Source organism: Nerophis ophidion, linkage group LG01 (assembly GCF_033978795.1).
Source record: "Nerophis ophidion isolate RoL-2023_Sa linkage group LG01, RoL_Noph_v1.0, whole genome shotgun sequence".
NCBI lineage: Eukaryota > Metazoa > Chordata > Actinopteri > Syngnathiformes > Syngnathidae > Nerophis > Nerophis ophidion.
The window spans coordinates 77,659,883-77,683,144 of record NC_084611.1 but is presented as its reverse complement, the minus strand read 5'-3'; the positions used below and the strand labels follow the sequence as shown (position 1 = coordinate 77,683,144).

Genomic DNA, 23,262 nt, shown 5'->3' with positions numbered 1-23,262 from the left:
TATTTCTGGCAATTTACTTAAGTGTGTATCAAACTGGTAGCCCTTCGCATTAATCAGTACCCAAGAAGTAGCTCTTGGTTTCAAAAAGGTTGGTGACCCCTGATCTAATCAATATCAATATATTTAGTTTCCTATTTTATCCTACAGCAAGAACAGAAGGGATTTTGAAAATAAGATAAACGGGTCCAAAATGGACAGGGTTTTTATGAGCCCGTTGCTGGTCCCGCCTCCGTGGCGGATTTGTTCCTGAGGACCGGTGGACCCCGATACAGGTGCGTTCCGGAAATCGCGATACCTCCTTTTTGCCGTGTGGGTGCAGGCACGGGCGCCGCTATGGATTTTGGGCCCCATGAAAATAATCATTACAGGGCCCCTGTATCTTTACAGGACCCCTCTGTATTATAATTTCCTTATCATTAGGGGCCTCTCTGGGGCCCCCCTCCATCATGGGCTCCTAGAATCCGTCTCCTTTACCCCCTTTTTCTCGCCCCTGCGTGCAGGTTTCACTATGTAAAAGCGCTTTGAGTCAGTTAAAGGGAAGTGAATTACATTTATATAGCGCTTTTCTCTCGTGACTCAAAGCACTTTACATTGTGAAACCCAATATCTAAGTTACATTTTTAAACCAGTGTGGGTGGCACCGGGAGCATGTGGGTAAAGTGTCTTGCTCAAGGACACAACGGCAGTGACTAGGATGGCGGAAGCGGGAATCAAACCTGCAACTTTTGACAAGAACAAGAAAGTTTGATCACATTACGCCTGTACTGGCTACCTGCACTGGCTTCCTGTGCACTTAAGATGTGACTTTAAGGTTTTACTACTTACGTATAAAATACTACACGGTCTAGCTCTATCCTATCTTGCCGATTGTATTGTACCATATGTCCCGGCAAGAAATCTGCGTTCAAAGGACTCCGGCTTATTAGTGATTCCCAAAGCCCAAAAAAAGTCTGCGGGCTATAGAGCTTTTTCATTTCGGGCTCCAGTACTCTGGAATGCCCTCCCGGTAACAGTTCGAGATGCCACCACAGTAGAAGCATTTAAGTCTCACCTTAAAACTCATTTGTATACTCTAGCCTTTAAATAGACTCCCTTTTTCGACCAGTTGATCTGCCGTTTCTTTTCTTTTTCTCCTATGTCCCACTCTCCCTTGTGGAGGGGGTCCGGTCCGATCCGGTGGCCATGTACTGCTTGCCTGTGTATCGGCTGGGGACATCTCTGCGCTGCTGATCCGCCTCCGCTTGGGATGGTTTCCTGCTGGCTCCGCTGTGAACGGGACTCTCGCTGCTGTGTTGGATCCGCTTTGGACTGTACTCTCGCGACTGTGTTGGATCCATTATGGATTGAACTTTCACAGTATCATGTTAGACCCGCTCGACATCCATTACTTTCCTCCTCTCCAAGGTTCTCATAGTCATCATTGTCACGGACGTCCCACTGGGTCAATATTGTCACCGATGTCCCACTGGGTGTGAGTTTTCCTTGCCCTTATGTGGGCCTACCGAGGATGTCGTAGTGGTTTGTGCAGTCCTTTGAGACACTAGTGATTTAGGGCTATATAAGTAAACATTGATTGATTGATTGAACCCTCAAGTTGCTGAGGTTGCAACTTGAGGGTATTTATATATAAATATATAAATATAATTGAAAATAATTAATTGACATCAACCATCTATTGTACAATAAATATTACCTATTGTGTTGTCAAATCCATCAGTGGACCTTCACGAATAAATAAACATACAGACCAGAGAAGACACGTACACGGCCTAGTGACGTCATTAAAGTGCGACCCCCCTCACACCCCCTTCGGAGCAGGCGACGTCATTAAGGGTGGCGCGAACCCGGAAGCTTGCAACCGACCAAGCTACCGTCGGATAATGACAAGCTGAAACTGAAAAATTTAAAAGGTAGGGAGAGTCATTCACCTTGCGTACATCCATATAGTCGAGGATGAAATAAAACACTGTTTTGGTGTCGACCGGACGTGTTTGAGAGGAAAACAGCGTGAGCGTGTCGGCACTACGAGCTAGCTTGCAACGTTGCATTAAAGTCGACTTCAACGGAAACGCCAGAATTGTTTCTCTCAACCTTGTGTTTATTTGCGATGTTTCGCGCAAATGCGTTAAAAAAGCATTTCACCCTCTGCATAAAAACACGGCACGCTAGACTGCATGTCATGACGCGTGTTAGGTGTCACCAATAATAAGGCAATGGGCCGTGTCTCCTGAGTCCATCCATCCATCCATTTTCTACCGCTTATTCCCTTTTGGGGTCGCGGGGGCGCTGGCGCCTATCTTAGCTACAAACGGGCGGAAGGCGGGGTACACCCTGGACAAGTCGCCACCTGACAGACAACATTCACACTCACATTCACACACTAGGGCCAATTTAGTGTTGCCAATCAACCTATCCCCAGGTGCATGTCTTTGGAAGTGGGAGGAAGCCGGAGTACCCGGAGGGAACCCACGCATTCACGGGGAGAACATGCAAAAAGGAAGTTCCCGAGCCTGGATTTGAACCCAGGACTGCAGGACCTTCGTATTGTGAGGCAGACGCACTAACCCCTGTGCCACCGTGAAGCCCGTCTCCTGAGTCCTGAGCCTATAAAGCAGGGCTCTCGGACACGCGTCCCGCGGGCCAATTGTGGACCGTGGGAGGTTATTTTGTGGCCCCCACCTTCAATCAATCAATCAATCAATCAATCAATGTTTATTTATAGGTAGGCTGACCATATTCTGAAATCTCAAAAAGAGGACACATATATGCGTGCCTAGGTGAAAATTTGCCAATCATACTCGAACTTGCTTTATAAATAATATATTTATTTAAATAAAGCATTTTTTCTCCTCTGTTGACGGCTGTGTTGGCGGATTTCTAAAATGGGATCCCAGGGACCCCATCAAGTCATAAAAATGGGGTCCCACAGTAAATTTTTGGGGTCCCACTTTTTTGTAAGCGTTTTGAAAACCAATGATAAATGTATTCATTATCCTGTTGCATCTCACATTCTATATCGTGTTCTGGATAAAGGTTGTCATAAATGTTACTTGACGGCGTGGCGCAGTGGGAGAGTAGCCGTGCGCAACCCGATGGTCCCTGGTTCAAGCCCCACCTAGTACCAATCTCGTCACGTCCGTTCTGTCCTGAGCAAGACACTTCACCCTTGCTCCTGATGGGTGCTGGTTAGCGCCTTGCATGGCAGCTCCCTCCATCAGTGTGTGAATGTGTGTGTGAATGGGTAAATGTGGAAGTAGTGTCAAAGCGCTTTGAGTACCTTGAAGGTAGAAAAGTGCTATACAAGTACAACCCATTTATCATTTAATTCATGTAAAAAAATAATAAAAAGAGAAAACAAATGTGTATACATATGTAAATGTATTCAGTTATAAACATTCATTTACTTTCTTCTTTCCTTCATGGATCTAAACTTTACCGCTGCTGGTAGTTTTTCCTCTGTTTTTATTTAATAATTTGTAGATCAATCAATCAATCAATGTTTATTTATATAGCCCCAAATCACAAATCATTACGACTACAACATCCTCGGAAGAACCCACAAAAGGGCAAGGAAAACTCACACCCAGTGGGCAGGGAGAATTCACATCCAGTGGGACGCCAGTGACAATGCTGACTATGAGAAACCTTGGAGAGGACCTCACCCCCCACCCCCCCCCCTCTAGGGGACCGAAAGCAATGGATGTCGAGCGGGTCTAACATGATACTGTGAAAGTTCAATCCATAGTGGCTCCAACACAGCCGCGAGAGTTCAGTACAAGCGGATCCAAGAAGTATTAGATGTATTTATTTCAGTATAAAATTGTACAAAGTGTTTTGCTTGGGTCATGAAATGATAATGGTGTGCCAGGCCATACATACATTTGATATTTAACGCTTAATTCTCTGGAGTCTTACACTCACCTTAGTGTTTACCAGAAAGTCTATTTCCTTTTCCCGGCAAAACTCGAACCAACACTTCCTGTCCCGCCGCCCAACCAAAGCCATTGGCTAACACCCAGTAGCCAGCCGCTACAATATTTACAGCTAGTGTGATGTTATGAGCCAGGGAATAAAAGGACTGCACTACCTAGCATGCAACAGGAGGGACAAGCATGCGCGGTAGCCCGGTAAAGGGGGGTGGTGTGTCGCCATGACGGCATCTTGTATGTTGTGATATGCACACTCTGAAAGTAAACGTTGAGAACTCAGCCAACAAATACACGCAACCCTAATTCAAAATGCCGGACATTTGACGCATTTAAAAAAACCCGCCCGGACATGCCGGACAACGCCGCAAAAGAGGACATGTACGGGGAAAAGAGGACGTATGGTCAGCCTATTTAAAGGCCTACTGAAACCCATTACTACCGACCACGCAGTCTGATTGTTTATATATCAATGATGAAATATTAACATTGCAACACATGCCAATACGGCCGGTTTAGTTTACTAAATTTCAATTTTAAATTTCCCGACGTCGCGGAATGATGACGTGTACGCGTGACGTCACGGACTGTACGGAGATGTTAGCGCTGCGCACACACACAGCTATAAGTAGTCTGCTTTAATCGCATAGTTACACAGTATTTTGAACATCTGTGTTGCTAAATCTTTTGCAATTTGTTCAATTAATAATGGAGAAGTGAAAGTAGAAAGATGGAGTTGGGAAGCTTTAGCCTTTAGCCACAAAAACACACGGTGATTCCTTGTTTAAAATTTCCGGAGGTGAAGCTTTCCTATGGATCAGAGGGGTCAAGCGAACATGGATCTCGACTAAATGTCAACCATCAGTTTTCGGTGAGAAAATTGTGGTAAAAAGTCGCCACTTACCGGAGATCAGCTGAGCTTGTGTCCTCCATACAGCTGCCGGCGATTTCCCTCAGACACTGGCCTCAAGACACCCGTGGACAAACCCCTCCGACTATCAGGTACTATTAAACTCACTAAAACACTAGCAACACAATAGAAAAATAAGGGATTTCCCAGAATTATCCTAGTAAATGTGTCTAAAAACATCTGAATCCGTCCCCATGTAATCGCCTTTTTTTTTTTTTTTACTTTTTTCTAGCCCTTCGCTATCAATATCCTCAAACACAAATCTTTCATCCTCGCTCAAATTAATGGGGAAATTGTCGTTTTCTCGGTCCAAATAGCTCTTTTTGTTGGAGGCTCCAATTAAAAACAATGTGAGGATATGAGGAGCCCTCAATGGGTGATGTCATCATCTGCGACTTCCGGTAAAGGCAAGGCTTTTTTTTTAGAGACCAAAAGTTTCGAACTTAATCGTCGATAAAGTTAAAGGCCTACTGAAATGAGAGAGGATTTAGTAGAGAACGTCGACGATAAAGTTCGCAACTTTTGGTCGCTAATAGAAAAGTTTTGCCTTTACCGGAAGTAGCAGACGATGTGCGCGTGACGTCACGGGTTGTAAGGCTCCTCACATCCTCACATTGTTTACAATCATAGTTAGCAGCAGCTAGAGCTATTCGGACCGAGAAAGAGACAGTTTCCCCATTAATTTGAGCGAGGATGAAAGATTTGTGGATGAGGATAATGAGAGTGAAGGACAAGGAAAAAAAAAGAAAAAAAAAAGGCGAGGGCAGTGAGAGCGATTCAGATGTTATTAGACACATTTACTAGGATAATTCTGTCCTATTTGCACAGAGAAATTTGCGGTGCACAAGGGATACAATTTGAAACGTCATTATACAACTTGACATGCTAAGGGGTGTGCAATTTTTTTTTTTTTAAGTAATCTTTTCTTGCGGCCCAGCCTCATCCAAACTCTGCCTCTAGTGGTCCCCAGGTCAATTGAGTTTGAGACCCCTGCTATAAAGGGTCCCCAGTCTTGGACTTCATGCCACTGGACCCTGGCCCAATTCTGTCAAGGATCTTGTGGTGACCGTCTGTGCACCAGTCTCCCCACGTTAAACGAAGTCACTCACAGGCGTCCTCCATAAAGGGATACACCCCTACCAGGATTGATTGATTGATTGATACTTGTTTAGTAGATTGCACAGTACAGTACATATACCGTACACTTGACCACTAAATGGCAGCACCCCGAATACGTTTATAAGTGGCTGGGGAGAGGAAAGTCTGGGCTTCCCTGCTTAGGCTGCTGTCCCTGCGACCTAACCTTGGATAAGCAGAAGAAGATGGATGGATGGATGAAACTTGTTTAAGTCGGGGTCTACGTAAATCAATTCATGGTTAAGAGGGCCGTCATGCTCGTTTCAAGTGACCGCCGATGATGATGATGATAAATCAGTGTTTTTCAGCCTTTTCTGAGCCAAGGCACCCCCAGCAGAAAACATAAAAAAATGAAACTCAGTAGCCAATATTGACAGTAAAAAGTCATTCTCGCAATTGTTGGATATGAATTCAAATCATAACCAAGCATGCATCACTATAGCTCTTGTCTCAAAGTAGGTGTGCAGTCACAACCTCTCACTATTGTGACTTTGTTGGTTGTTTTCCTGTGTGTCGTGTTATATTTCTTGTCCTTCTCTCCCATTTCTTCTTTTGTTCGTATTTTCCTGTAGCGGTTTCATGTTTTCCTGGAATGCTATTCCCCGCACCTGCTTTGTTTTCCCAATCAAGACTATTTAAGTTGTGCGGACACTATCCTCCTTTGTGGGGACATTGTTGATTGTCATGTACGATTATACTTTGTGGACGCCGTCTGCTCCACGCGCTGTAAGTCTTTGCTGTCATCCAGCATTCTGTTTTTGTTTACTTTGCAGCCAGTTCAGTTTTAGTTTTGTTTTGCATAGCCATCCCTAAGCTTCAATTGGCCCCTATTCAGCAACCGTTCTTAAGAACATTTTTTTTTTTCCTTTGGCCTACTTCCGATGTTTTTAAGGAGATTTTTGTATTCACCAATGTTTTCATAGCTGGGATTTGTTCGTAGGTAAGAACAAAATCTACGAGTGCTCCAGAGCACTCTTAGGGTGGCCTATTTGTTTTTAAGTGTGAACTTCTATTGTCTAATGTTGTGAGAATGTGAGAGAGAGAGATTTAAAAATACCATGTGCACGCATGCACACACACACACACAAAATCATCAATTATCGGGGCGTTGATTTAGTGATTAGTGACTCTTTAAAAGACCTAGAGGCTTCTCACACTCTGTTGCAGCTCATCTCACACAATGGCAATTACATGCTGCTACTGCAAGATGCTGCAGTTCATGCCCTGCAGAGGGAGCGCATACTTCACGACCATGTAGACCTATTTGCCCGAAGTAACAAATATTTATTTAAATGCTTTAGGCTACCTCAGCAGTCCCCCATTTCTTAAACATACGTTTTGACATTATGTACTTCCCCCGCGGGATAATACACATTTGTCTTCTATGATCTGTTTGTGTTTTCTCCGTGTGTTTGATGTTTAGCTTTTCCACCGGAATTTTGCCCTTATATGGGGAATTAAGGGCGTTTACCTATGCAAATTACAGAATTGAGGGTGTTTACATATGCATGTTGGGAAAATAAGGTTGTGTTTATATGCAAATTATGATAGGCACTCACATGCTAACGATTTGCATTGTTGCAGCTCAATGATTTTTGTTTACATCATTGAACGTGCATTTGCTAAAAGAGCGGGTGTAGCCGCTGTGTCAAGAGTGGCGGGGTGTGAGGCTGAAAAGAGGGGGGCGTGTGAGTGTTTTTAGGGGTTCAAATGTGTGCCTGTTGGCAGGTCTGTTGGTCACTCCAGGGGTAGGGGTGTCACTGATCTCATATTGATACTTTTTTTTCCTAATAATTTCACAATCGACTGGTAGGGTCCCAAAGCCCGGCAAGTCGATGACAATCGACGGGTTGGTGACCCCTGTTTAAGATATTCGCTGTATTTGGGTGAACTTTTATTTGAATAGAAATTGTACAGAATTTTTTTTTAATGCATTTTATTTTGGATAAACCGGATGTACCTTATTGTGAAGGGAACTAAACATATTGAGTGTTTGGTTAATATCTTTACTTACAAGTGGTAAGTTGCTACTACTTTGTAGCTAAGTTTTAAAAAAAAAATGACGTGTACATTTTGGCAAAAGACAAAAGGCCTATCAGTAAGAATCTTTCACTCCGCTACAAAAACGAAGCATTTCTTGTTAAAAAACAAAAAAAAGGTTTGATTTGTTATGCCATTTCCACATGTTCCTTTCTTTTTCCCAGGTTGAGAAGGGCAGGATGGGCAGACAGCGGAAGAGGGTGGTGACTGGGGAGGCTGCCCCTCCTCTGAGAAAAGACGATAAGCCCCCTGCGTTCCACCGCAAGGAGAAAAAAAAGAAAATCGACATTGGCAAAATTTTCATCAACATCTCAATAGGCCTTTGTGTGGTCAGCCTGATCTGGTTCTTCTATGCCCTGTACATGCGGTCCAGTCTGGCCAAGCGAGTCGTGACCCTGCACCCGTCACCTCGTGTTCTTGATGCCAATTCCAGCAGTGCCCAGGTCTCACCAGAGAGATTCTGGGGTTCCTACAGGCCACAGGTCTACTTTGGTATGAAAACAAGGAGTCCCAGGTCCATTGTGACAGGTATGCATACTCACGCCAAAAAGTAATAGTTAAAACTTCTTACAGCTGTATAGTACAAGTAATGTAACACTTTGATTATTGGTAACATTATTCTTTTTTTGAAACTGGGTGAGTGTGAATGCTGTATATCTGTGTTGGGCCTGCGATGAGGTGGCGACATGTCCAGGCAGGGTGTAGCTCGCCTTCCACCCAAATGCAGTTGGGATAGGCTCCAGCACCCCCGTGATCCTGAGAGGGACAAGCGGTAGAAAATAAATAAATAGATGGATGGGTCTATTCACCTAGCCTCTCTCTGAATGTACAATCAGGTATGATGTGGATGCGTCAGTTTTCGGACATGGACGTAATCCTGAGGCACACCTGCGAGCAAGGAGATCGCTTGCAGGGTTACGGCTGGCTGATGCATGATGGGATCACCTTTGGCGTCCAGGAGATCAGAGACAGCGATTTCACACTGACCACAGAGTTTGTCAAGAGAATGGGAGGAGATCACGGTGGGGACTGGACTTGGCGGGTCACTGCTAAACAGCACGTGAGTACTGGATTGCTCTGTTCTGCTTTTGTTTTAAAGTGGTACCTCAACGTATGAGTAATTTGAGATACCAACTGTCTCTCAGCTTTTTGTTATGCTTTAAAGGCCTACTGAAACCCACTACTACCGACCACGCAGTCTGATAGTTTATATATCAATGATGAAATATTATTTTATAACACATGCCAATACGGCCTTTTTAGTTGACTAAATTGCAATTTAAAATTTCCCGCGAAGTGTCGTGTTGAAAATGTCGCGGTATGATGACGCGTGCGTTTGACGTCTCGGCTTGAGGCGGACATTATTTTCCAGCCCGATCCAAGCTATAAGTAGTCTGCTTTAATCGCATAATTAAACAGTATTCTGGACATCTGTGTTGCTGAATCTTTTGCAATTTGTTCAATTAATAATGGAGAAGTCAAAGTAGAAAGATGGAGGTGGGAAGCTTTTAGCCTTTAGCCACACAAACACACGGTGTTTCCTTGTTTAAAATTCCCAGAGGTGAAGCTTTGCTATGGATCAGAGCCGTCAAGCGAACATGGATCCCGACTACATGTCAACCGGCAGTTTTCGGTGAGAAAATTGTGGAAATAAGTCGGCTCTTACCAGAGATCAGCGGAGTTTCTGTCCTGCTGCAGCTTAGTGACTTCCCTCAGAGACTCTGGCATCCCTCCGACTTTAAGGTACTATTTAACTAAGGAAAACATTAGCAACACAACAGGCAGATAAGGGATTTCCCAGAATTATCCTAGTAAATGTGTCTAAAAACATCTGAATCGCTCACACTGCAATCGCCTTTTTTTTCTTTTTTTCTAGTCCTTCACTCTAAATTTCCTCATCCACGAATCTTTCATCCTCGCTCAAATTAATGGGGAAATTGTCACTTTCTCGGTCCGAATAGCTCTAGCTGCTGCTAGCTATGATTGTAAACAATGTTAGGAGCCCTACAACCCGTGACGTCACGCGCACATTGTCTGCTACTTCCGGTGTAGGCAAGGCTTTTTTATTAGCGACCAAAAGTTGCGAACTTCATCTTCGATGTTCTCTACTAAATCATTTCAGCAAAAATATGGCAATATCGTGAAATTATCAAGTATGACACACAGAATGGACCTGCTATCCCAGTTTAAATAAGAAAATCTAATTTCAGTAGGCCTTTTAAGTTGAGAGCATATATATTTTAGTTATCACATTTTTTCACCCAGTTTGAGTAATAATTGTAACGGGCTCGTGTCCAACCATCGGAACTAAGGGAGTTAGTTAGGAAGAGAAGAAGATTACAAACCAGTAAAAACCTGTTCCAACTGTTAGCGAGTCAGCTCTGCCTTAGCGTCCGTCCGCAACACAGAAGCTGCAGCCATCCTCCTCGCAGCATGCCGCCACTAAGATTCAGTCAACATGCATTCATAAAAATATTGAAAAGCTGCAAATGCCATGTTTGACGTGTTTCAAGTTGTTCTGTCTTGTCCAAGAGTCTGCAACCTTCAGCATACAAAAGCCATATGAGCCCATTTCCCACCAAATAATACCCACGTGAGCCGTTTTTAAGTCCTAAAACACCACTTGTAGTTTCATTACACATATGCTATAGTATTTATGAAATCAGACACTAGACAGAAAACGACTTAAGTACTTTTGCTCTAATCGGCTTTCCGCAGCAGTTTTGAAACTGCTTTTTCGGTCATCTCCAGCGAGCTATTTTTCCGCTAATGATGTGTTTGTTCAGGAAATGTCTTTCAACATTAGATTTTAAGTTGTTTGGGGTTTCCTCCCCACATTTTAGCACACAATTGAACCAACCTTATCAACCGTGAAAGTGAATTAATCTGTCAAAGAAGCATTGAATGTTTTATTTCATTAGAAATGATTTTATCTGTCCATTGACTGCGTGGGTTCCCTCCGGGTACTCTGGCTTCCTCCCACTTCCAAAAACATGCACCTGGGGATAGGTTGATTGGCAACACTAAATTGGCCCTAGTGTGTGAATGTTGTCTATCTGTTTTGGCCCTGCGAGGAGGTGGCAACTTGTCCAGGGTGTACCCCGACTTCCGCGTGATTGTAGCTGAGATAGGCTCCATTGCCCCCCGCTATTCCGAAGGGAATAAGCGGTAGAAAATGGATCAATGCTAGTTTAGTAGGGGTTGACAGCTAAAAACAATACAACGGCTTTTAAGCAAACGATGACGCATTGGTAGTGTGACGTACATTTCGATTGACAAAATCCATCCATTTTCTACTGCTTATCCCTTTCGGGATGGCGGGAGGTGCTGGAGCCTATATCAGCTGCATTCGAGCGGAAGGCGTGTAGATCCTGGACAAAGCGCCACCTCATCACAGGCAGAGGGGTTAATGCGTCTGCCACACAATCCGAAGATCCTGGGTTCGATCCTGCGCTCAGGATCGACAAAATATTAAATATATTTTATTTTTATTTTACGAGATCCCTAAACGCTCCAAAATAAATAAAAAAAACTGTTACATTCAAATACACTTGACTAAATAAAATAAAAAAAAATTGAATACCCAATATTTATTGACATTTGGTTTCAAAGCCAAAGGGAGCGATGTCAGAGGCATGAAAGAGCCGCAGGACTTTAACGACGCCCTGCGCGAAACCATTGATAACATAGCACCGGTAAAGTTAAAAAAGGCTCCAAAAAAGCGCACCCCGTGGTTTACAGAAGAAACTAGAGCTCAGAAATTATTATGCAGAAAGCTGGAACGCAAATGGCGCACGACTAAACTTGAGGTGCACCATCAAGCATGGAGTGATGGTTTAATAACTTATAAACGCATGCTTACCTTAGCTAAAGCTAATTATTACTCAAATCTCATCCACCGTAATAAAAACGATCCTAAATTTTTGTTTAGTACGGTAGCATCGCTAACCCAACAAGGGACTCCTTCCAGTAGCTCCACCCACTCAGCTGATGACTTTATGCAATTATTTAGTAAGAAAATTGAAGTCATTAGAAAGGAGATTAAAGACAATGCGTCCCAGCTACAACGGGGTTCTATTAACACTGATACGATGGTATATACGGCGGATACTGCCCTCCAAAATAGTTTCTCTCGTTTTGAGGAAATAACATTAGAGGAATTGTTACAACGTGTAAATGGAATAAAACAAACAACATGTTTACTTGACCCTCTTCCTGGGAAACTGATCAAGGAGCTCTTTGTATTATTAGGTCCATCAGTGCTAAATATTATAAACTTATCACTTTCCTCGGGCACTGTTCCCCTAGCATTCAAAAAAGCGGTTATTCATCCTCTTCTTAAAAGACCTAACCTCGATCCTGACCTCATGGTAAACTACCGACCGGTGTCTCACCTTCCCTTTTGTTTCAAAAATCCTCGAAAAAATTGTTGCGGAGCAGTTAAATGAACACTTAACTTCTAACAATCTATGTGAAACCTTTCAATCCGGTTTCAGGGCAAATCACTCGACGGAGACAGCCCTCGCAAAAATGACTAATGATCTATTGCTAACGATGGATTCTGATGCGTCATCTATGTTGCTGCTCCTCGATCTTAGCGCTGCTTTCGATACTGTCGATCATAATATTTTATTAGAACGTATCAAAACACGAATTGGTATGTCAGACTTAGCCCTGTCTTGGTTTAACTCTTATCTTACTGATAGGATGCAGTGTGTCTCCCATAACAATGTGACCTCGGACTACGTTAAGGTAACGTGTGGAGTTCCCCAGGGTTCGGTCCTTGGCCCTGCACTCTTCAGCATCTACATGCTGCCGCTAGGTGACATCATACGTAAATACGGTGTTAGCTTTCACTGTTATGCTGATGACACCCAACTCTACATGCCCCTAAAGCTGACCAACATGCCGGATTGTAGTCAGCTGGAGGCGTGTCTTAATGAAATCAAACAATGGATGTCCGCTAACTTTTTGCAACTCAACGCCAAAAAAACGGAAATGCTGATTATCGGTCCTGCTAGACACCGAACTCTATTTAATAATACAACTCTAACATTTGACAACCAAACAATTAAACAAGGCGACACGGTAAAGAATCTGGGTATTATCTTCGACCCAACTCTCTCCTTTGAGGCACACATTAAAAGCGTTACTAAAACGGCCTTCTTTCATCTCCGCAATATCGCTAAAATTCGCTCCATTCTGTCCACTAAAGACGCTGAGATCATTATCCATGCGTTTGTTACGTCTCGCCTCGACTACTGTAACGTATTATTTTCGGGTCTCCCCATGTCTAGCATTAAAAGATTACAGTTGGTACAAAATGCGGCTGCTAGACTTTTGACAAGAACAAGAAAGTTTGATCACATTACGCCTGTACTGGCTCACCTGCACTGGCTTCCTGTGCACTTAAGATGTGACTTTAAGGTTTTACTACTTACGTATAAAATACTACACGGTCTAGCTCCATCCTATCTTGCCGATTGTATTGTACCATATGTCCCGGCAAGAAATCTGCGTTCAAAGGACTCCGGCTTATTAGTGATCCCCAAAGCCCAAAAAAAGTCTGCGGGCTGTAGAGCTTTTTCATTTCGGGCTCCAGTACTCTGGAATGCCCTCCCGGTAACAGTTCGAGATGCTACCTCAGTAGAAGCATTTAAGTCTCACCTTAAAACTCATTTGTATACTCTAGCCTTTAAATAGACTCCCTTTTTCGACCAGTTGATCTGCCGTTTCTTTTCTTTTTCTTCTATGTCCCACTCTCCTTTGTGGAGGGAGTCCGATCCAGTGGCCATGCACTGCTCGCCTGTGTATCGGCTGGGGACATCTCTGCGCTGCTGATCAGCCTCCGCTTGGGATGATTTCCTGCTGGCTCTGCTGTGAACGGGACTCTCGCTGCTGTGTTGGATCCGCTTTGGACTGGACTCTCGCGACTGTGTTGGATCCATTATGGATTGATCTTTCACAGTATCATGTTCTCATATGTTCTCATAGTCATCAGTATCACAGTATCATGTTCTCATAGTCATCATTGTCACCGACGTCCCACTGGGTCATTATTGTCACCGATGTCCCACTGGGTATGAGTTTTCCTTGCCCTTATGTGGGCCTACCGAGGATGTCGTAGTGGTTTGTGCAGCCCTTTGAGACACTAGTGATTTAGGGCTATACAAGTAAACATTGATTGATTGATTGATATGGGGGTTGCAGATCCCTGGTCTAGTCCTAACTCGACAAACTGGTTGGTTGAGCATTAGCTTTGGTCCACACACATACACATCCCTTGTTAACTCTGACCTCCCAGATCCACAGCAAATGCTGAACAATAATAGTATTACGTTATTTCATAAAAATACTGTAGCCAATCGTAGTACATGTTGTTGTAATGTTTTTCAAGCGATATTTATTGTCCAAAAGCAACTTTTTCTTTTTATAAGGAATGTTACATGGTACACTTTTGGTGTTTCGGGAGTGCCAAGCACAATTTAAATTGCTCTCAATTCATTTCAATAAGCGGGGCTGCTTTGAGTTATGAGTGTTCTGTGGTACGAGCTCTGTCGTGGAACGCAATGTGCTCGTAAGTTGAGGCACCACTCTACGTGCATCTACTGTTTGTTCCTTTCAATGAGTTTGAGTTTAACTGGACGTTATTTTTTCGTTTTATATCCATCAGAGCTCTGCTCCAAAGGCACCAGTCCTCTCTCTGATGTTATACGCAGCTGCAGATACCCAAGGGTCACTGGAGGCTCATGTAGAGGAGAAAAGCCGCCTTGCTTCCATCACCGGCGTCTCCGAAGAGCTTGGCAATTTCAAAATCACATTTCGAAAACCAGTCACCGGGGAATTATCCAGTTCTAAATATGCGAGGTAAGCATATAAATATAGAAAGTAAAAATAATATATGTGGGGTTTGCAAGGGATGACTTGGTACAAAGAACACAAAATAATTATTTTAATGATAAAATCTTTGATTACCACCAATGTGGTTCTGATTGGTTTTATAATTATGCATTTTTTTGTATTTGTCTAAAATTGTGCGGGTTATTAAAATGTTTAATATTGTAATGCATAGCCTTATACCAACCACAGAAGTATGGTGTCTATAGGGTACAGTATGTTATGGTTATGTGTTCATTTAGAGTTAAATTACTTGTTAGGTCATGATGAGGGTTGTTGACGATAAACCAATGCGACCAGATATCCGGTTAAAAAAGTGGCCAGTTTCGCTTCATCTGTTACAGCCCCCTCAATCGATCAGATTCAGCTGTGAATTATTTGGTCAATTGTGTGTAGAGACCTAAACCTGTTATCGCGTCAAACTAGTAATGAGTTCACTGTTTTTGTCTTTAAAATGACACGAGAGCCAAAGTTGTCTGTGAAAACAGTCACGCTCTTTTTACCTAACTGTAGACTAGAATAGGCGTAGATACATGGACCGGATATTGCCCGAGACTAGCAATCAGTAGACCGTTTAAAAGAATGCGAGAGTCTCGGCTGCTCACCAAACAATTACCTGTAAGATTCGTACAGTCAACCCTGCGGACCATCTGTGCTTTGCCGTGCGTCAATTTTATAACATCCCAAGTAATGGACGTTCAGACCGATTGCCAGTTTGTCTTTCTTTATTTCACAAAATGCAAAGTTCTCGTACAACGGGCTCATATTCCGTGTCTCGCTCACTTTTCCAACATCATTCAAACGACCTTTCAACTCCACAACACACGTCTCTTCCCATCCTTGTCCTGGAAGTCTCGATCTCCAGTCTAAATTATTCATACACTAAATCAAATTATCTGATTTATAAATTAATCTTTTTCGAATCGCATCGTCCATCAGAAAGAGACTTACATCCTTAGTCATGATACACATTATGGTAGTATAAAGCAGGTATTTTTTGTGACAAATGTTTAGAGCACTGACAGTTAAAAGTATATAAAGAAAGAAATGGACTCTGACAGGATAAGCGGTAAACCACAATATATATTTCATATAACTATATGAATGAAGGCCTTCATACAACAAAGTTAGACCATCTGAATGGAAAAATAATATGGTTGATATTTAATTCATGGTAAGCTGCTTTATAGTTAATGAGTGGTTTCCTGCCTTTTCAGTTACAACTACCTTCAGACTGTCTCTCCTGGCTTGGAGAAGCTGACCGAAATTGTGAAGCACAGTCTGAACCGCAGGTTTGTCTACAGCCCACCATCAGGCGAAAAGAGGCATTACATTGCCGTAGACACCTACAAGCCCCCGCATCCCCAACATAAGCCACCCGATGCCAGGAAAGAGAGCGACTTTGTGGTTCACCAAGTCACGGTCCAAACACCGTTTCAAATAGAAGTTCTTTTTGAGTCTGGAAGCTTTCGCAGCCGGCACGACCAGCTCGTGGGCCCGATCATGACCCATGAGCTGGAGAAGAGGAAATTTGAGTTTGACGCCAAGTTTGAGGAGACGTTTGGGCTTGAAAGAAAAGGCTACAGTCAGCCACATATCAGGTTAGGCAAGGCGGCACTTAGCAACATGTTGGGTGGAATGGGTTACTTCCACGGCCAGTCAGTGGTACAGTCCATCTACAACGAATACCCACTCCTGTACCCCCAAGGTGTGTTATTCACTGCAGTCCCATCACGCTCTTTCTTTCCCAGGGGTTTTCTTTGGGATGAGGGTTTTCACCAACTGCTGCTGAGTAAGTGGGATCCACAGGTGACGAGAGAGGCAGTTTCCCACTGGATAGACTTAATGAATACGGAGGGCTGGATTCCCCGTGAGCAGATACTCGGCGACGAGGCTCACAGTAAGGTCCCTGCTGAGTTTGTAGTTCAGCGGAACGAGAACGCCAATCCGCCCACTCTCTTTTTAGCTCTTGAAAAACTAATTGAACAGTTTTCTTTAAATCCGACCAGCACGGAGTCTCAGCCAACCTTGCCTTTTCTCAAACGACTCTACCCAAGACTAAAAACCTGGTTTGAGTGGTACAATACCACTCAGTCTGGACCTTTGCCTAACTCGTACCGGTGGCGTGGACGTGACAAGGACACCAATGTCTTCCTCAATCCTAAGACTCTGACATCGGGTCTTGACGATTACCCACGAGCATCACACCCGTCCGCCGATGAGCGCCATGTGGACTTGCATTGCTGGATGGCTTTGTCCTCCGGCATCATGGCTAGAATCGCCAAGCTTTTAGGTGAACCCCACCAGGACTATGAAGCTACCCACAAAATGCTCACGGACAACAATCTGCTGAATGAACTTCACTGGTCGGTGCAGCTCCATGCTTTCAGCGACTATGGCAACCACACACCGGCTGTGACCTTGCAGCAGGAAAAGGTGTACATCTCCCCCGGAGAACGCCGGCATCAGTTCCCTGTGGCACGTCTTGTGCGCCATGTCCGCAAGGCTCCCAAACTCCAATATGTCAACGCTTTGGGTTACATTAGTTTGTTCCCTTTCTTACTACATGTTCTCCAGCCGGACTCGCCCAAAATAGAACACATTCTTAATGACATGAAAGACCCCAATAAGCTGTGGACACCTTACGGCCTGCGTTCTCTTTCAAAGACCGATCCCATGTATATGAAACGCAACACGGAACACGATGCCCCCTACTGGAGGGGACCGATATGGATTAATATGAACTACCTGGCAGTGAGAGCCCTTCACCACTACAGCAATACACAGGGGCCATATCAAGAGCGGGCAGCTGCTCTTTATGAGGAACTCAGGACTAACATTATCAGTAATGTGTACAGACAGTATGTTGAAACAGGTTATATCTGGGAACAGTACAATGATACCACTGGCAGGGGTCAAGGAAGTCACCCCTTTACTGGCTGGTCGGCCTTAACTTTGTTAATGATGGCTGAACAGTACTAATATATTTTTGTCAGGTACTGAGTCCACAGTACATGATTTGAAGAAGAAAACCAATCTAGCTTTGATTCATGAACAGTGTTATGAATAACAGCATGACAAAATAACTGTTATTACCACTTCCGCGAGGTGGTTATATGTTCGCCGGCAAGAAAACTCAAAATGAAACTTACAGGAAATGTCAGAAATAAGATAAGGGACAAGTGATAAAGTTTTAGGGGTGATCCAAATGATTTCTACTACATCACCTTACCTTTAGGTTACAAGCTTCAACTTTCTTGTGTGTGTATGCTAGCGGCCACGCCTCCACCCGCAGAGACTAAAACAGTGCAGTCTGTTTTTAAGTGACAGGCCGACAAGAAACACAATTTTACTTATCCTTAAATAAATTAGGTTGTTATCGCTGGGGTTTTGTTTTCTCCGTTAGTTGGCAACATAGCTCACACAATTATTGGTGGATTTTAATAAAACCTTTAGGAAATGTCAGACATGAAATAAGGAACACGTTTTTAGATGTTGGGGGTAATCCGGATCACCGTCTACAGTCAGGACTTTTCAGAAGAATTCTTTAATATTGGGAGACAGGGCCTGGCGGAGGTCTGCGTACTCTTGGTGCTTTTCTAGTTATCGTGGTTTTCTGATTATGTGTATTTTAAATACTATTTCAAATGTTGCAACACTCTTACCGTTGGCATCAGTGTGGTCAAAGAGAGACATGGCCGTGGACTCATTTTCAATTGCTTTATTAACTTGCGGCAACAAAAACATGCAGTGAACCCCATTCAACAGTCGCTGCTGTTGGTCCTGACTTACGCCAGTCACTCCACACGCAGACTGGTAACTAGGTATTGGTACCGAATTCTGTACTTTTGGAGATACCGAGCCAACCAAATTCCGTTGGGACTGCCGGGTACCGATTCATGTAAAATCAAACTATCATATTTCAATGCCTTGGTTGCTTGCGACGTCACGTTCAGTTGCAGACTCGGCTCTTGGCTTGCAACCGAGCCCTTAGCCGGAGTGCCTCTAGATAGTGTTACAATTTTACATGCCAACAAACAAAGCAAACACCCCTGATAGAAAATGTTCAATAGTAAAGTTTCGCTTTTCAAAATGTGTTATCTCGATTCTAATTTACATTGGAAATGCCATATGCCAGTGTTTAGTATACATCAACAACAATCCAAAAGTTCGGAAATCGAGGTCCAGCTGTACTAGAAAGCCAGTGTTGTTTACCACCGCACTATAAAAATGATGCAAGAAGAATCCATAATTCTCCATTTAAGCTCTTTTGCAAGTGATTTTTAAGGACAAACGTATGCAGTTGTGTGTTGACAAGAGGCCAAAATGAACAAGTATGACTTTCTAAAGTATCCATGCTCATGTGGACATGGCCTAAGATGCACGTAGAATCAAACAACTGCCGTGTAATAAATACAATACTTTGTAAACATTTTGTAGGGCTCAACCAAAGACAAGACTGGCACCTTCAACTAAATGGCAAATAATACTTCCTGGCTATATTAACACACCAAGGACAAATTGTACATGCTGTGATCCACTATAAAAAAGTGAAACCTGTCTTCAGTTTCTTTGGCTTTAACTGCAGCAACATTCTGACACTCTTCAAAAATGCCCCCCCGTGTTGGAAAGTGGACTTGCAAGAAATAACTGGACAGCTTTAAGTTGAATTAAAACATCTAGATCAGGGGTCACCAACCTTTTTGAAACCAAGAGCTACTTCTTGAGTACTGATTAATGCGAAGGGCTACCAGTTTGATACACACTGAAATACATTGCCAGAAACAGCCAATTTGCTCAATTTACCTTTAATAAATAAATCTATATATATAAAAAAAAACGGGTATTTCCGTCTGTCATTCCGTCGTACATATTTTTTTCCTTTTACGGAAGGTTTTTTGTAGAGAATAAATGATGAAAAAAACACTTAATTGAATGGAGAAAACACAAAAAAAATTCAAATAAAATTTTGAAACATAGTTTATCTTCAATTTCGACTCTTTAAAATTCTAAATTCAACCGAACAAAATTAAGAGAAAAACTTGCTAATTCGAATATTTTTGAAAAAATTTAAAAAAGAATTCATGGAACATCATTAGTCATTTTTCCTGATTTAGATTAATTTTAGAATTTTGATGACATGTTTTAAATAGGTTATAATATAATCTGCACTTTGTTAGAATATATAACAAATTGGACCAAGCTATATTTCTAACTAAGACGAATCATTATTTCTTTTAGATTTTCCAGAACAAAAATGTTGAAAGAAATTCAAAAGACTTTGAAATAAAATTTAAATTTGAATCTACAGATTTTCTGTTTGCCAGAATAATTTTTTTGAATTTTAATCATAATAAGTTTGAAGAAATATTTCACAAATATTCTTCGTCAAAAAAACAGAAGTTAAAAAAAAGAATTAAATTAAAATGTATTTTTTATTCTTTACAATAAAAATTAAAAAATACATTACTTGAACATTGATTTAAATTGTCAGGAAAGAAGAGGAAGGAATTTAAAAGGTAAAAATGTATATGTGTTTAAAAATCCTAAAATAATTTTTAAGGTATTTTTTCTCTAAAATTGTCTTTCTGAAAGTTATAAGAACCAAAGTAAAAAAAATAAATGAATTTATTTAAACAAGTGAAGACCAAGTCTTCAAAATATTTTCTTGGATTTTCAAATTCTATTTGAGTTTTGTCTCTCTTAGAATTAAAAATGTCGAGCAAAGCGAGAGCAGCTTACTAGTAAATAAATAAAATTCAAAAAATAGAGGCAGCTCACTGGTAAGTGCTGCTATTTGAGCTATTTTTAGAACAGGCCAGCGGGCGACTCATCTGGTCCTTACGGGCTACCTGGTGCACGCAGGCACCGCGTTGGTGACCCCTGGTCTAGATGTTTTACCAAACAATTAACCACACACACAAAATACCAAAAATTGGTACTGTTAAGTACCGTTATCGATTCCCAGACTCCGTACCTAATTACATTTATTAAGGAGTAAATCAGTTACTTCCATCTATTTTCTACTGCTTGTCCCTTTCGGGATTGCGGGGGGCTGGTGCCTATCCCAGCTGCACTCGGGTGGAAGGCAGGGTAGACGCTGAACAAGTCTGCACCTCATTGCTGGGTCAACACAGAAATTTGTTACTTATAGATAAACTTTTTTGGGAAAGTAACTGAATAATTACTTTTTTTTAGGTAACATTGTTCATGAATGTACTAATTGACCAATGCGGGTCAGTTGTATTGTGTAAAACAGGGGTGTCAAACTCATTTTAGCTCATGGGACACATGGAGGAAAATCTATTCCCAGGTGGGCCGGACTGGTAAAATCATGGCATGATAACTTAAAAACAAAGACGACTTCAGATTGTTCGTTTTGTTTTACTTTGGCCAAAAATAGAACAAATACTTTCTGAAAATGTACAAATCACGAATAATACTTTTGACAAAACACTTCAAATTCTGAGGGAAATAATGTGTGTGGTTTGAAAAACACAACAAACTTAGACTTTGTCTCAGTGTATCTACAAAGCTAATAAACATGAAGTCACAGCATATCTGGGATTAACCATTAGCCCTGTGCTAACTCAACACTCTACACACTCAGATGTAGAAACTGTTGAAGATGGTTGAGTTACACTCACGTTTCTCATTTTTGACGGAGACATTTAGGGGCAATGAGGGCGCCAAAGAACAATGCCTTTGAAGCAGAAGACCTAAAACTGCAGGTTTTGCATTTCGAGTTACCACAGCTATATGCGCTTTACTGCGTACCTCATGCTTGGCCCCGGTATCAAGCATTTGCTTGCCCAACAGAGTTGTTATTGCGACACCCAGTGGACACATTTAGATCAGCAGTTTCTTTCATTTAACAATTTCAGTTAAATTTTTTTTTACTTATACTCAACTAGCGGGCCGCATAAAACCTGTTCTTGGGCCTGATCTGGCCCACTGGCCGTACGTTTGACACCCCTGGTGTAAAAGTATGTACTGTACATAGTGTAGCTATCCTGTCTCTATGAAGCCATTCTTTTACAGTCGTCCCTCACCACATCGTGCTTCACTCCATCGCAGGTTTTTAAAGTATTTTATAAGTATTTTTGGCCTAAATTAAGCATTTTGAAGCATTAAACTGGCTAAATGAACTGAACATACTACATTAGTATTGGCCGCCCGACGAGACCAAACCAATCAGCGTGGACAATGATTGGCGACAGAATCCAGTCCCGCCTTTACGGGTGTAAAGGTGAATTTATGGGTGTTAATTCATGCTCAGAGGGCTCTTGTTGTGTTGAAAAAAACTTATTTTGAAGGTTGTAAACCGTTTTTTTATGCTGCGTTTTTGATTTATAATAATAAATCTTACTTCGCGGAAATTGATTGACCACGATCAGGACCGGAACAAATTTACTGTAGCGAAACATGCTGTTGTATTTAAATATCAGGGAGTGGCTATCTGCTTCTATTAAACCTGCCATGCATAAATGAACGTTTACTTGACATTTGTACTGTTTTCTCATCATGACTGCTTATTTTGATTATTGTGTCGGCCTTCATTAACTCACTCACTGCTTTTGAAAGCAGCCGTGTTTTGTATTTGCCGCCTGGAAGGAATCAGCATTTACTTTGCCGTCGATCATGTTAGTGTCAACATTGTTTCAAAAGAATAAATTATTTGAATACGGATTTGCTTATATTTATGATTTACAAATGATACCTCCCTAAACCAACTTCGGTTAGTTAGCTTGGCGGTTTTTAAAATGTGTCTTTATTTTTCCTAAACACAGAAGTGTTGAGGCACATATTTTGGGGAAGCGCACATCAGGTGGTTCTTAACCTTTTTGACCTCAGGGCCCAGTTTTTTCCACTACAGAGGTATTAGTCAAGCTAATGCAACAGAAAAAGAACGGGACAAAATCTTACAAAATACACAAAAATGTTTCAAATCATAAACAAAGGAAATGAGTAAAAAAAAAAAAAAGCATAAAAATACTAAACGTGTAAATAACACTCAACAAAAGCATCCAACTTTGACACAAGTTTAGTATGGAAGTAGAATTGTCTCACATTAACTTATTTATATCAACATATCAACACATATACATATATAAATAAATATACATATATAAATGTGATATATAGATGCATTTGTATAAAACACATTTTTGAGATTTGAAAATATATACAAATAAAATGTACAAGCTCACATCAACACCTGTAAAAGCTGAGTGACTGACTAAACTATCTAGTAGATACCACCATACAATTACCACAACACACCTGAAACGGTTATCCATACTAGTTGTAACTTACCCCTTCGATGAGGTGGCGACTTGTCCAGGGTGTACA

The 23,262-nt window shown here is 41.9% G+C and overlaps 1 protein-coding gene across 3 annotated transcripts; it reads left to right on the top strand.

The window, feature by feature from the left end:
- Positions 1-1,774: 1,774 nt before the first annotated feature.
- mogs (mannosyl-oligosaccharide glucosidase) lies at positions 1,775-22,402 on the top strand. Of its 3 annotated transcripts, XM_061912191.1 has the most exons (7): positions 1,844-1,910; positions 4,726-4,797; positions 4,864-4,928; positions 8,178-8,541; positions 8,850-9,073; positions 14,687-14,880; positions 16,128-22,402. In XM_061912191.1, the coding sequence occupies exons 4-7, from the start codon at positions 8,193-8,195 to the stop codon at positions 17,890-17,892; spliced, it is 2,532 nt and encodes an 843-aa protein (XP_061768175.1). In that variant the 5' UTR covers positions 1,844-1,910; positions 4,726-4,797; positions 4,864-4,928; positions 8,178-8,192; the 3' UTR covers positions 17,893-22,402. The 3 variants fall into 3 exon arrangements, with proteins under 3 accessions (XP_061768168.1, XP_061768160.1, XP_061768175.1); XM_061912176.1 differs by lacking the exon at positions 4,726-4,797 and having other exon boundaries at positions 1,777-1,910; XM_061912184.1 differs by lacking the exons at positions 4,726-4,797; positions 4,864-4,928 and having other exon boundaries at positions 1,775-1,910.
- Positions 22,403-23,262: the final 860 nt, after the last annotated feature.

What these genes read in the sequence shown, in the direction of transcription:
- mogs (XM_061912184.1), top strand. Translation starts at nt 8,193, where the DNA reads ATGGGCAGACAGCGGAAGAGGGTGGTGACTGGGGAGGCTGCCCCTCCT. An exon ending in TCCCAGGTCCATTGTGACAG is followed by an intron (nt 8,542 to 8,849) that starts GTATGCATACTC and finishes ATGTACAATCAG; the next exon opens with GTATGATGTGGATGCGTCAG. An exon ending in TCCAGTTCTAAATATGCGAG is followed by an intron (nt 14,881 to 16,127) that starts GTAAGCATATAA and finishes CTGCCTTTTCAG; the next exon opens with TTACAACTACCTTCAGACTG.